This window comes from Acinonyx jubatus, chromosome A1, assembly GCF_027475565.1.
Source record: "Acinonyx jubatus isolate Ajub_Pintada_27869175 chromosome A1, VMU_Ajub_asm_v1.0, whole genome shotgun sequence".
NCBI classification, from domain to species: Eukaryota; Metazoa; Chordata; class Mammalia; order Carnivora; family Felidae; genus Acinonyx; species Acinonyx jubatus.
This window is the reverse complement of record NC_069380.1, coordinates 230,504,141-230,518,641: the sequence shown is the minus strand read 5'-3', so window position 1 is coordinate 230,518,641 and position 14,501 is coordinate 230,504,141. Positions and strand designations below refer to the sequence as shown.

At 45.5% G+C, this 14,501-nt stretch overlaps 1 protein-coding gene across 3 annotated transcripts in view; it reads left to right on the top strand.

The window, feature by feature from the left end:
• The window catches only part of ADCY2 (adenylate cyclase 2), a 409,723-nt gene that overhangs the window by 108,352 nt on the left and 286,870 nt on the right, over nt 1-14,501 (top strand). For all 3 annotated transcript variants that reach the window (XR_008290071.1, XM_027074055.2, XM_027074048.2), the window contains exon 3: nt 7,484-7,645. Coding sequence is in view for 2 of the 3 variants with exons in the window: in XM_027074055.2 (XP_026929856.1) it covers nt 7,484-7,645 (162 nt within the window). In the remaining variant the exon portion in view is untranslated. The remainder of the gene's footprint in view (nt 1-7,483; nt 7,646-14,501) is intronic.

The following is a 14,501-nucleotide window of genomic DNA, read 5'->3' as shown; positions in this document are numbered from 1 at the left end:
GTATGGAATGTCGAATCACTAAATTCTACACCTAAGACTGATAGTAGACTGTATGTTAACTCTACTGGAATTGAAACAAAAACTTAAGAGGAAAGTTAAAGCACACTTCTGGCTAAATATCTTGCTAGTTGTTTCCAGACAAAAATGTAAATTCTCCTAGATAGTGGCATAGATATTCTCAAAGCCAGCAATCCTTTGAGGTGGAAGGGTACCATTCAGAAAGAAAAGTTTTGTTCATATTTAGAATTTACTTCCAGAATGCTCAGTTAGATCGATACAGTCAAGAATTCCCTCTTTCCCTTGGGAAATTTTGCGAAACTTTGGCATTTGTAGTCGTATTCTAAAACAACAAGCGATCGTGTTAAAAGAACTACAATTCATGCTCCAGTCAAGCAGGTATAATTCCTATGGCTTTTAGTGAAATCTCTGTCTTTGAAAATTAAGCTAGTACTTTCAACACTGTGCTATTTTTTATTTCTCCGAGATTTGTGGGAGAGAACAATTCGAGGAGCTCGTCTTCTGATTATAAAATACGTATGTTCACTGGGATGTTATTTCTCTTAGCACTATTAGCATAAAAGAGTAGAAAATGTTTCTCAGATGGTGTATCCTCAACAGAACCATGGCGATTTACATAAGTAATCCTGATTATCTTCCTGATCGTGCTTGCTTGTGTGTGCTCGGGGAAGTGGGGTTAGACAGCAGAGCTGCGTGAGGACAGTAACGCTGGGGTACCATTTGGATGGAAAAACTGGAAGCTCCATCTTTGAAGCTACTGTTGACACGTCTGGGAACGTTCTGCTTGCCATTGAACTCTGAAACAAATGTGAACCACACTCTGAAAATCCACGGACTTTGCACCAGGGACCTGGGTAGTCAAAGACCAGATCTATGTAGAGTCAGGTCAGGACCATTTCTGTGTCTTTCTAACCGTTGCTTAAGTGGTACCTCAGCTCTTCTCCATGTTTGCAACAATTTTTCCGTTTAAAAAAGTAAAAAAAAATCATTTGTATGAAATGATTTGTGATTCATTCATAAACTGTAAATAACTGTGAAGTTTATTCTTTATCCTCCACGTGGAAATGGTGTATGAGATGTAAAATGGAGGGAAAGGAGTTGAAATCGAAAGTCTGGTCTGATCTACGGCATGATCTTGATACCATGGTTTGAACTGTGTCCCCCAAAAGAGCAGAGATGCTTAAAAGTGTAACAGTGAGCAGAGACCCGAGTGCAGAGAGGAAGCCAGGCAGGGGAGGCATGGGCAGAGCACCCAGGAATGAGCATTCTGGGCAGACCCCAGAAACAGCCCTGGAGGCCAGATGGAGGGAAGGAGTGAGTGGGTGGAGTAAAGGGGAGGTGGCCCCAGGAGGCCACATCTGGGGACTGGTGGCCACTGGCAGGACCTGGACTCTGAATGAGATGGGGGCAGCTGGAGAGTGTGGGTGGAGAGATGATAAAAGTTTGTCCTTGAAGTGGCTCTAGGAAGAGGTGAAAAGCCAGTCTGGGGAGTCTTGACCTCCAGCCCATGTAGTTTCCACTTTCTTCTGTGACCGTGAGGGCCCTTGAAGAGAAGAGTTCTGAGCACAGGGGTTAGCCAGAGGAAAGGTTCATCCAAGGAAGGAACCAACTGGACCTGTGTCTTCAGCATCACGAATCTAGCAGCTGCATGTTGGCTGGATTAGGGAAAGGAGAATGTTGGAGAAAGGGAGATCCATGAGAATATTACCACAGCAGTTGGATAAGGGGCGCCTAACTTGCCATGAATGATCAGCAGTAAGGAAATGCTAGTGCAAGGAAAATCTGGTGCATCCGTTACTGTGGAATATTTTGTAATTGGTAAAAAGTAAATCATATATTCACATCTCCAGACTTGGAAAGATGCCCATGATGTATAATTCAGTGCTAAAAGCAAATTGCAGAGTAATGCATATAAAGGAATCTAATCTATCCATCAGTAAAACTCGTGTGTGTGTGTGTGTGTGTGTGTGTGTGTGTGTGTGTTGTATGAGCTTGGTGTCAGTCAGGACCACCCAAGCTGTGCTTGGGGTCCCAGGGGCTTACTGCCACAAAGGATTATGGCAGGTTCAAACGAACACAGGTCCGTGTGGGTCAGCTGAGGGAATCTGCCCCTCACTTGACACGAAGCTTGGGAGGAGGTCCAACATCATGTTTCCATGATTGCCAGGGAGGGGAGGGGGCTTGGTAAGTTGTGCAGTAATTTCTACCCAAAAGATAACATATGTCTTCTTCCCACACTTTATCTGTCAAAGCAAGTCATATGGCTTCCTCTGACTTAAAAGAAAATGCTCACTGCATTGGTACTATGTTCCCAGAAGGAAGGGAGTTAGAAATATTTGGTGATGAGTCCTAATGATTACCAGAAGCATGGAGAATGGGGTGGGACAGGCAAAAACGAGGAAGGATATGCACTCTGGCTCCCTTGTCGGGGGATGGGGAGGAGGAAGAGAAAAGGATGGGAGCGTATTTAACAGATGGGAAGGTCATGAGCCTCGTGGAAGTAAGGGTGGAGAAGCACAGACAAACAGATGCGAGACTCTGGGGTCCTAAAGTAAGAAGACATTGTTTTCGAGTGTGGACGTGAAGAATTGTCAACGGCGAGGCTTAAAAGTTTGCACCTGGGTTGTTGGGGACAAAGACATCGTGGGCAGGATTGCGTTACCCTGCAAGAGGAATAGGTTTAAGAACATAACAAAGAAGCTCTTAACTTGGTTTGAAACTTACAGCGCTTGAGGTTCAAGTAGCCCAGAGAGAAAGATGTGGATGTCTCACAAAAGGCAAATGGCGGCCTAAGTTAAGGGAAACACTTCAGTCGGGTGTTTTGGGGAGGAGTTCTACCTCTTCCAATGTCACGCTGATCCAGGGGTCTGTGCGGGGTCTCAGTAATCACACCGGTGGCTCCCCTTTCTTCAGCCTCCGGACAGAGATACAGTCAGGGAGGCTGTCAGTCATGGAAATGTCCCCATGGGAACATGGAAACCCAAGTGCTTGCATTCGCCTTTTTGGAGCTTTTAACCCACACGTTCTTTAGATGTGCCAAATCCATTTTGGTTTTACATATGGCCCTAGTTGAAGTTGCTTTGGAAAGAAGGCTAAAAGGAAAAATAGAGCCCTCTGGAAGCAATAAGAAGTGAAGACTGTTCCCTATGTGGGGCTTGCAGCCACACTTGACTTTCTTCTTCCTCGTCCAGCCTGTGGAAGGCTCTCTGGGCACCTCGTGCTGTCCCTGAAATGCTGCCACTAAAATTCAAAACTTGATTTAATACAGCTTGCTTAATTGACCTTTAAAAAAATTCATTTTGTCATCTAAAAATGAACACTTAACAGGAGTAATTGTATTTGGAAAACAGAATGTCTATTCTCCATTTGGTTAAGGCAGATAAGCTTTCCATGTGCTTCCTTTTCAAAGCTCAAAATGTCTGCTGAACTGTAAAATAATTGAAATAATGTTAGAGTTTTAAAGCTGTCCAAAATTAAGCTGTTCAAAAGTTACGGTAATTTCAAAGAACTGCAGGTTTTTGCATTAGAGGAAAACTGTAGTTGTTTAAGAGAGGCTCTTTTTTGTAATTGTCAATTCTAATACTTGAAATAACCATTTTTTAATGTTTATTTTTGAGAGAGAGAGAGAGAGAGAGCGCAAGTGTGAGCAGGGGAGGGGGCAGAGAGAGGGAGAGAGAGAAGCCCAAGCAGGTTCTGCACTGCAGCACAGAGCCCGATGCAGGGGCTCAAACCCAAGAACTGTGAGATCATGACTTGAGCTAAAGTCCAACACTCAACTGACTGAGCCACCCAGGTGCCCCTGAAAATAATCATTTAATACCTCTTGTAGGAAATAGGATTTTTCATTAATGCAGTGTGTAGAAATAACAGTGTCTGGATTAAAAATATTTCCTGTAAATTTGTAGTAGAGATTCCAAAGTAAATTTAATTTTCTCAATAAGCCATGACCATGCACAATTATCTATCTATTTACTTTTGAGAGAGAGAGAGTGAGCACGGGGGAGGGACACACACACACACACACACACAGAGAGAGAGAGAGAGAGAGAGAGAGAGAGAGAGAGAATCTCAAGCAGGCTCTGTGTGTCAGTACAGAGCCTGACATGGGGCTCAAACTCCTGAACTATGAGATCATGACCTGAGCCAAAGTCAAGAGTTAGATGCTTAACCGACTGAGTCACCCAGTCTAACTGACAATTTTGTTAAATGTTCATTGTTGTGTGTTACCATTTATCATAAACCACCAGTCTAAACACAAACTGCAAGTTAAGCGTATAGAAATGAAGGAAATATGAACAAATCTTGAAACATTAGCAATTTCGTAATAATCATTAAAAATCGGTCCTACTTACTGAAAGAGTTCAGCATCTGAGCCAAGATGTCGGGCACTTCCTGTGATTGTCTTAGCAGGAGGGGAAAGAGCTGCTGTCTTTCCACGTCAGACTTGCAAGAATGTCTTGTGTGCACGTGTGTCTTCTGTTAGACCTTCAGCTTCATGGGATTTTTATCGGGAAAGATTTCTATCAGGGGAAAGATTTCTATCGGGGGAAAAATCCCATGAATCCCAGCTTCATGGGATTCCTATCAGGGGAAAGTTTGTCTTGGTCAAACTCTTTACCAAGAACACATAGAAGAATTAAACCCGTGGATTGCTATTTGGGCTTTGACACTGACTGGTTGGGAGATATTGGCCAAGTTTCCCATTTCTCTGAGTCAGTGATACCCCTTTTAGAAAGCAGGATGCAACTATTGAAGAGTGGAGAAGGCACTTGTACACTGAGTGCTCCTTAAATGCATGTGCTGGTTCTTGGCAGTTTTGAAATCTGATTTGGGGCTCTAAGAAATCACTCTGTATATTCTCTTCTTGGGAAGTGGAGGCAGGGGACTGCCCCAGTCTGCTTGGGTCGATTGGCACCTAGCTCAGAAAGGTCCCTCCGAAGAAACGCCTGGTTTCTTTCCATCAATACTAGGTGTTTTGGTACATAAACTGTCTAACATATTTTTTTCCCATTCCATATATGGAATAGAAAGTGTAGAATGCTGTATAATAATACATGAATGAAAAGCATCTTCACAGCCTTTCTAAAGAGGTAAAATAAAAAAGCATTTACCAGCAAAATAGTATGGCCATGGTGATCCTTTTGCCCATATGTTTTGGCCTGAAGTCCATTATGACTAGACTGAATTAGGAGGAGTGGGCATAGAACAGATGGGCCATGCCCAACCAAAGCTCCCTAAGGGGGATTCCTGGATTCGTTTCACACTCCTGGTAGGATTCTTCTTGGCTGTTATTCTGAGACGCTTGAACTTGCAGGATCTTAGAGACGATGACCCAGGGACTTCACCCCAGTGTCTCGCTGGAGTGGGGCTGGGTACCCCTTCTCTCCGGATACATCAGCTGTGAAGTGACGGCTGATACACGTGACTTTCAAGTGCCTGAGAGCCAGGATTCTGCATCTGTCCTCCACCTCCAGAACTTCAGAGAAGCTTCATACGTGCTTGTCCAATGAGCAGGTGTTTGGGAGAAAAGGAAGGGGCGTGTTTGAGAGGTCCAAATTTCTTTTTAGGTTGCGCCCCTGATCTTCCATATGCCCTTTTGTCTGTGATGCTTGTACCCATGGAGCTTATACCGCAGACCCCTGGACAGTGAAATGGTGACCATTACTTTTTGATCATGACCTGTGGTGCGGCTCCCCTTGTTCATGCAGGAAGGGGGCCCAGTGTCCTTGCAGCCCTTGCTGTCTTCAGACCCACCGTGAGCAGCGCCTGGTGCCCAGGTCCTTCTCACGAACACACATCCGTACTCCCCGCAGAAGAGCTGGCATGGTGTCTCCCTGTCTTTCCAGCTGTGCTGGGGTTTGGGGTTCCTTATGCAACACGGGTCACTCTGCACGCGGGACGAGCTCTTTCCTTGCTTAGCTTCCCTTTTGTTCTTGAGTGAAGAGCTGTGGGGTGGAGCTCTCCTGATGCCGCTCTTCTGCTTCCCTGACCTTGGCTCTTTCCCCACTTGATTTATCACCTTTTCACCCCCCTCAGTGTTCTTCTGTCTCTGCTGCTTTTTTGACGAAAACAGCCTGTTCGGTTACCTACTAAGCCATTCCCTTTTCCATTCCAAATCTTTCTGTAAGCTCTCCTATGGCTTTTCTTTCTCACTGAGGTGATGTTCACATAACATCAATTAGCCATTTTAAAAGGAAGAATATGGTGGCATTTAGTACATTCACGGTGTTCTGCGACCATCGCCTCCATCCCGTCCCAGGAAGTCTGTCATCACCCCAAAAGGGACCTCTGTGCCTACCAGGTGGTGACTTCCCCTACCCCTTTTTCCAGCCCCTGGTAGCCACCAGTTTGTTGCCTGTCTCTGTTCATTTATCTATTCTAGATAGTCCGTACAAATGGAACCTGTGGGCTTTTGCCTTAGCTGCGTTCTCTTAGCATAATGCTCTTGGGGTTCATCTGTGTTAAAACATGTTATCTCAGTACGTCATTGCTTTTTCTGGCCGACTAGTATTCCATTGCATGGATGTGCCACAGGCCGTGTATCCGTTCATCCGCTGGTGGACATTTGTGTGGTTTCCACCTTTTGCCTGTTGTGAATCGTGCTATTGCAAACACGTGTGTGCATGTATCTGTTTGAATGCCTGTTTTCAGTTCTTTAAGATACATACTTAAGAACGGGATCACTGGGTCCTAAGGTGGTTCTGGGCTTAACTTTTGGAGAACCTGCCAAGTGGTTTTGATAACAGCTGAACCACCTCTGAGCTGTTTCAATTTGTTACACGTCCACACCACTCGATCCTCTGGCGTCAGCTCCCCCAGATGAAACCCGACCACCCTCCAGGGATCTCCCAACACAGTTGGAGACATAGCTCAGGAATCCAGATGTGTGTTTGGAAGCACAGATACTAAACCCGAGGAGTTTGGGACCAGCTTGCATCCAGATCCAGAGAGTGCTCAGAGTTACCTAATGTCTGCAGTAGTTTGGGGATGAAAGTTGGAAATCCTCAAATCTTGAAAAAGAATGATTTTTTTCTTCCCCCTCACAAGAGTTAGTCCTTTATTGTAATCCATTGGGTTTGTTTGAATGTGCTGTCTTATTTTCTCATAATACTACTCTCTAAATGGGTGCGGTTCGGGGCGCCTGGGTGGCTCAGTCAGTTAGGCGTCTGACTTCGGCTCAGGTCCCGATCTCGCGGTTCGTGGGTCGGAGCCCCGCGTCGGGCTCTGTGCTGACAGCTCAGAGCCTGGAAGCTGCTTCGGAGTCTGTGTCTCCCTCTCTCTGTGCCCCTCCCCAGTTTGTGCTTAGTCTCTCTCTGTCTCTTTCAAAAATAAGTAAATATTAAAGAAGAAAAACACAAAACTACACGGGTGCAGTTCGCGGCGTCTTGTGCAGCCTTTCGTGGGCAAGGGAGAGAAGCACTGGGGACGGGCGCTCTTGCTGACTCTCCCTGTTCTTCTCCCGTAGGTGTCCTTCTTCCTCTTCATTATCTTCGTGGTATACACCATGCTCCCCTTCAACATGCGAGACGCCATCATCGCCAGCGTGCTCACGGCCTCCTCCCACACCGTCGTGCTGAGCATCTGCCTGTCCGCAACGCCCGGGGCCAAGGAGCACCTGGTCTGGCAGGTGGGTGACCAGTGCCCCCCACCCCCACCTCTGGGTGCCAGGGGTGCTGTGCACCTGTTCGGGGTGCGACTGGGGTACCCGGCAGGTGCCCGAGGTGGCTGTGTGTGGCTAGTGGGGAGCCAGCCACACCCCACCGCCAGCAGCAGCAACAGCGAACGTTGCGGGCGGCCGCTCCACTTTGCTGGTTGCTGGATGGTCGTATGACTGTGGATGCTTCAAAGCTGTTCTTACTATGCATTGGAATTCAGCACCCTGTTTTTAGAGTGAAAATAACTTACACAGTTAAATTCATAATTCTCCCCCACCTTCATATCTGATAAAGCCCTCTCTTTACCGAGGGGGAAAGATCTCCATTTCCTGATCTTCTGACAGGTCCGTGGGCATTAAAAAAAAAATAAATAAATCTTTCAAGTGCTACGACAGCAAATTTAGCTTTGCTAGTAAGTGGGGTTTCGAAGAAGCCGTTGTGTTTAATTAGTTAAAAGCATTTGAAAAGTGACTTGATTTCCTGCTATGCACATCCATAAACATGAGGGTCAGTGGTTTGGAGTTGTCCCTAAGTATCTTTTTTTTACTTGAAACAGGTATGTTCAATTACGCTCTGTTAGAATCAAATTTAAGAAATGCAGCCATGGTGTAACAACGCCGAGGGTGAGAGGACTGGTTAGGAACAGCACTGCCATTGAAAGTGGGGTTTAGACACGGATCACACGAGCCCTGTGGGGTCTGAGAAACCCGTTTGTCGTTCACTCGGTGGAATGTTTCATTTGGAAACTTGACATAGAGCTGGAGGCTTATCCTTGGGTGTCTGGAAATCCCGCCTAGCTGGAAAGCCTTCTGGGGATCCCTTTTCTCAACATTCCTCTCCTAGAGCTCCTGTGAAGCCCGGTGTCCAGTCGGAGTGGTCTGAAAGACAGCCTTCACTGGCACGGGGTGAGCGTCAGAACCCTGGCCCCGATTCTGCACGGTGGGCTCCAGGTTCCTGCTGACTGGTTCAGACGTGGAGCAAAGCCACGTGCCTGCACGCATTCCCTGCCACTGGCCCGAGTAGCCGGCACCACCCGAGGCCCAGATGGCGACCCGTCAGTAACGGATCAAAGGAAGGAACGAAGGTGGTGTTTTATGAAAAGAAGAAACAATGCAGCTGCGCCTGGGAAGAGGCGGGGGAAATGTTCCTTTTTGTACGGGCTCTGCCCCAGCTTTTACTTCCTTGCGCCGCATGTCAGAGCCTCCCTTGAAGGTATTTATGGGATGTGTCTCCTCTCTCCCATAAATTCCATTTTTCCAGTCTCCCTGGAGTGGGGCTTGGGGGGGGGGGTGGGTCTGTTTCTGCAGTAGGAACGGGTATGTGATCAGCTGAGCCAGCTGACATTATGACAGTCACTGCGGGAAAGCCCTCATCACACAGACACGGGGGCACTCAAGCCTGTTTTCAGGGCTTACAACACTTTCCTGGTTTTAGGTTACCCTAGAACACATCCGCTGAACATTTCGTACCTATCTCTTTGGCCCCTTCATGAATAAATACAGTGTCTGCTGGGGCAGATGTAATAGAAAAAATATCTTGGAAAGGAGGATTAAGATACATGCCTGTAAGGATCAAATGGGTTTAAAAAAAAAAAGCGGGGGGGGGAGGGAATAAATGGTTTGTCAAGAATCTGATGTATTCTAGGTCACTACGTACTGTAGTGCGTTTGCTTTTCTTTCAGAGCATTTTTATTTTCTTCTGCAAGTTCAAAAAATTGGGAAAGAATGTAATCTTAAACATTCAGTTACTCAATTTTCCAAACACACAAGGAAAAACAATTTTTATCAGTGGACAGCCAGAGATAGGATAATTCTGGAAGAGCAAAAAAGAATAAAAGTTTTTCATTCCAAATGATTCCATGTAAGAAAAACATTGAAAGGAAGCAGAAGAACAGAAGGTCAGTTTTCCTTTTCTTCAGAAGTAATTTCACAATGATTCCGAGGGCAGGGAAAGGCAGGATACACTGACAGATTGAAACTGGAAGGTCCGCTGGTAAATGTCAAAGTCATGAAGAAAAGAGATTTAAGCACCTTTGGCCACTGCTGGACATGTAACCTACAAATAGCACTGCTTTGTGATGGGAGAAAAATACTTCATTGATAACTGTTGATGAAAAGCGTACATAAATTAGGATGATACACATTAGGTGGTTATACTGCCATGGTATAATTGTTTAACGCAAAATTACTGAAAGGCTGTCAGTTTCATATGAAGAAAGAGGTTTGCTGATGAGTGGTGATCAGTGTCCCCCTACATTATAAACCGCTGAAGACAGAGTGCATTTTGTTTAGCGTGGACCCATATTAATGTTTGTTTGGGGATACCTGGGTGGCTCAGTTGGTTGAGCATCCAGCTCTTGATTTTGGCCCAGGTCATGATGTCATGGTTCATGGGAATGAGCCCTGTGTTAGGCTTGGTGCTCTGCATGGAGCCTGCTTGAGATTCTCCCCGCCCCCACCCCACCCTTCCTCTGCCCCTCTCCCCCACTCATGCTTTCTTTCTCTCTCAAAAAAATAAAGAAAAGAAAAGAATGTTTCACTTTATTTTTGGAACATTGGCAATCCACTGATAGCATGTAATGCTTCTCTGTTAACCAAAATGTCGACTTCATAGAAAACCCTATTCCCTTCCACGTTGATTAACAGAGTTCATTGTTCTCGGCACATTTATTTTCCCAGCATTTATCTTGAAGTAGAATTCAGTCTCAGGCTACAATATATTACCCAACTGAGGGAATTTACTTAATCACTGAAAATGATGAATGAGCATTTCTAGTACATTTAAATATAAAGTATAATCGCTGACTTTTTTGTTTACTTTTATTTTGAAACAATCACAGACCTACCAATAAGTTCCAAATCTAATACAGAGAATTTTTTTTCCTAATCCACCAAAAGATAAGTTACCAGTCTGATGTCTCATTGCTCCTAAATCCTTTATTTATTACTATTATTTTTAATGTTTATTTATTTTGAGAGAGAGAGAGAATGAGCCGGGGGCAGAGGGAGAGGGAGATACAGAATCCGAAGCAGGTTCCAGGCTCTGAGCTGTCAACACAGAGCCCGACACGGGGCTTGAACTCACGAACCATAAGATCATGGCCTGAGCTCAGGTCGGAGCCGCTAAATGCTTTAGACAGTATCTCGTACAATGCCATTGCACTTAACCATAATGCAACTATGAAAATTGGGAAATTCACATGGCTCTGCTGTTGTGATTCAGATTCATCCAGCTTTCCCAACAACGTCCTTTACAGAAAAGGGCCCAGATCAGAATTCTGCAACGTTGCCGTGTGTTCTCTAATCTCTTTGGTGTCTTTCAATCTGCAGCAACCCCTAGTCCTCCCGTGGCTTTTGTGATCTTGACACTTTTGAGGATGGCATGCCAGCTACTTTATCAAATGGTCTTCAGGTTGACTTTGTCTGATGTTTCATCATGAATGGATTTGGTTGATGCATCTTTGGCAGGAAACACAGAGGTGATGGTGCATTCTCATCACGGTTTCTCAGGGTCTCATCGTTTATGTTGGTCTTTCGTCTGATGGCCGTCTGCCAGGCTTTACCGCTTTGGCATTACTCTTCTCTTCTTTGTAATTAAGGCATATTTTGTGGGGAGGTACTTTGAAACCAGGCAAATATCCTGTTTTATTCACTTATTGATGTCTAGACCGTCTTGTGTTTCCCTGTTCTATACAGAGGGTTATAAGCCCACTTATATGAGCCCACAAGTCTGGGCTCAGACTTGTCCAGTGGGCACCCCTTCAGGCTGGCTTCTGCACCTTTGGTGATGGTCCCCATCACTCTTTGAGCACTTCGTTGCTTTCTGACACAATAAGACGTTTCAGGCTCATCTCATGCTTTCCCTGCCCTGGCCCTAAAATCTGCCATCCCTCCGAGGAGTCCTGTTCTTCTTGGTGAAGGGTGGCACTTAGCAAGCTCTAGGCTTGTAGGCCTTCTCATTCCCACTGGGTTGTCACTACTCCAAGACAAGGGGCACACGCATTTACATCTACATCAACTTTTATCTATACCTACATATTAGACACCATGACTTCACACCGGTCTTTCCAGCCTGCCACGAGTTTCATGCCAGTGTTCTCCCTTTCTCTTGTGATTCCATGGCCACTAGTGAAAAAAGTTCAGTTGCAATGATTCTTAACGTATTTACTTACTGGATCAATGCCGGTGTGTAACCAGTCTCCTATCTCAGTCGCCACCCCTACCCCCACACAGGTGTCTTCTCACTTGGCCCAAATTCCCCTCCCCTAACACCTGTCCCCCTCCCCTGGCTCAGGCTATGACACCACGTCCATCTGAGGGTGCCCCCTCCCCCAACCGGGGCTGTGTCCTCTGTGTCTTCCCCATTGTAGAGGCTGCTGGAACCCACCCCAGCTTTATCACCTTGGGCGAATTCAGCTTCCCTGGTCCCCTCTAGATGCAGATGTTCCTTGCTCTGCCTGATGGCTGGGGACTGAGTTATTCAGGTGAGAAGGAAACGGACAAGAAGGGCAGGAGGAGAGAGGATGGGGCAAGGGAATGGAAGAAAAAGAACACTATTTGAACAGAGTTTATTTGTGGAAGAGGAAGAAGTTTTTTTCCAGCTGCTCTCTGATCCATTTTGTACTGTACTAGTCTCCCAGCTTTTCCTGTAATTACTTCGTCTTTGTTTTCCTAACTGGGTGTCAAAGAGCAGTTTTTCTGATATGACCCTCAAATATCAGGAAACTTAAAAAGCAGTTTTACATTGTTGATGTAAGAAGAATGCATTATTTAATTTTTTTTCTTTTCATGTTTATTTATTTGAGAGAGAGAGAGAGAGCAGGTGAGGGGCAGAGAGAGAGGGAGACACAGAATCCGAAGCAGGCTCCAGGCTCTGAGCCGTCAGCACAGAGCCCGACGCAGGGCTCAAACTACGAACCGTGAGATCATGACCTGTGCCAAAGTCAGATGCTTAACCTACTGAACCACTCAGGTGCCCCAAGAATGAATTATTTTATTTATCTATCAGAAATTTAGTGTGAGCCCCAAAAGTCCTTAGCATTGCACGGTTAACTAGAAAACAAGAAGGTTCCTTGTATCAGTAAGGTAGCACACATTTGAGTAAAAATTCTCTGAGAGCAGCAAGGTAGGTGTCTTCTTTGCTTATGGCTGTATCCAGGCAAAGGGAGACTGAGGTTAGGAAAACAGCATGACACGTCACCGCTCATGCTGTGGTGCTGCGTCCTGCTTCCGCCCACGGGTGAGGGTGGCCGGCCTGGAGACAAGATTGGGCAGCGGGGCAGGAAGCTTGCCTCCCTGACAGGGGCAGGGAGTCCGTCACTCAAGCGTTGGTGTAGGCTGCTACAGCCTGTGTGTCTGATTAGATATACTTGTGTTCTCTTCTCTGTTGGCCACACTTCTGTAGGTCAACATCACTGCCGGCAGTCTGCCGAGCTCCCCCCCCCCCCCCCCAGGGATTGCCAAATAGTCCTGTTTCTATGCCACGATTACATTTTTATATTTGAAACTTACTTACTTTTCTTAAATGTTCCTTTCCTTGGTATTCACACCACATTCTGGATTTTCATTTTGTGTATCATTTATTTTCCCAGGAGACAAGGATTAATTTGAATACAGATTTACTTACACAGGCCAGTTATTTGGGAACCCATATTTATTAGAGAAGATAAGCGAAGGAGTGGTTATTGGTTTTCTATTCTAACAGGATTACTCCTGTTTCTGATAAATGGTAGAGGGTTCCTGTATACGGTGGATACTTTGCCATATTTAAGATACACTTTGAAAAATTTTAGTTTGGACCTAAAGTAGAAGATACAGTCTGTCACGTATGGCAAGAACATAATCGGTAGTCATGAAGATTTGTTACATAACTGATTCTTCTGCAGTATAATTCAGGAACTGTATATTGGAGTCTGGAATTAAATTGCATTTAGGATCTAATCTGAGAAGCTCAAAAGGAAAACAGCAGGTTACCAGCTGCCGGGACTCTGGCTCTGGAGGAGACTAATTGTTGGGAATTTGGACGTCTCTTCCTGCTGTCTTGTCTTCGGAGAAGCACAGGATGTTAGTACTTTCCACAAGAGGGAAGAAAGGACACTGAACCACTGTTCCTTTTGTGTAGCATCTAGCTATTGATGGAGGGGGATCTGTATCCTGTTTTAGCAAACTATCAGTTATGGGGTCTAACGACATTATAATTTGGAAGGAATGGGGGTAAGCCTGGAAAAGAGGTAAAAATAGGAAAGTGTCTGATGTGACTGAATCCTAAGGCAGATTTAAGGCACTGCACGTGTCTGCTCTCCTCGTTCCTGTTCCTTCCTTGTCCCCCCAGCCCGGCAGGAATCCCCGCCCCACCTTTAAATGGCGGAGCTCAACACCATCACTCACCGGGGAGACTTTGGTGGAGCAAGTGACCAACAGCAACACTATTAACGCTTTGCTGCAGGGCATCCTATCTACTGCTTGGAGAATGTTCTGGCACTTTCCTACAGTGAAATGGCAAGAATGCTCGACACAGAACTTTCCTGTTGGTAGTTAATCATTTTACTGTCATGGTGGAATGAGACCTCGGTTTATTTTTCAGCATTTGTGAGGCTGTTTAGAAGAGGGGACAGAAGGGACAGAGGTAAAAGGAAGCCCTGTTAGACCATGAGTTTTTGTCTTGGAGATTTGATCAAAGGCGCATGAAACAAAGAGGGTTTCCTGAGAAATGAACAATGCTGATCAGTCACCCTTCATCAGTCTCTATGTCCTCTTCTGGATTCTGTCATCAAAACTGTGTGCCCTCTGTTCATTCAAACCACCAGATTCATATCAAATACGATACATT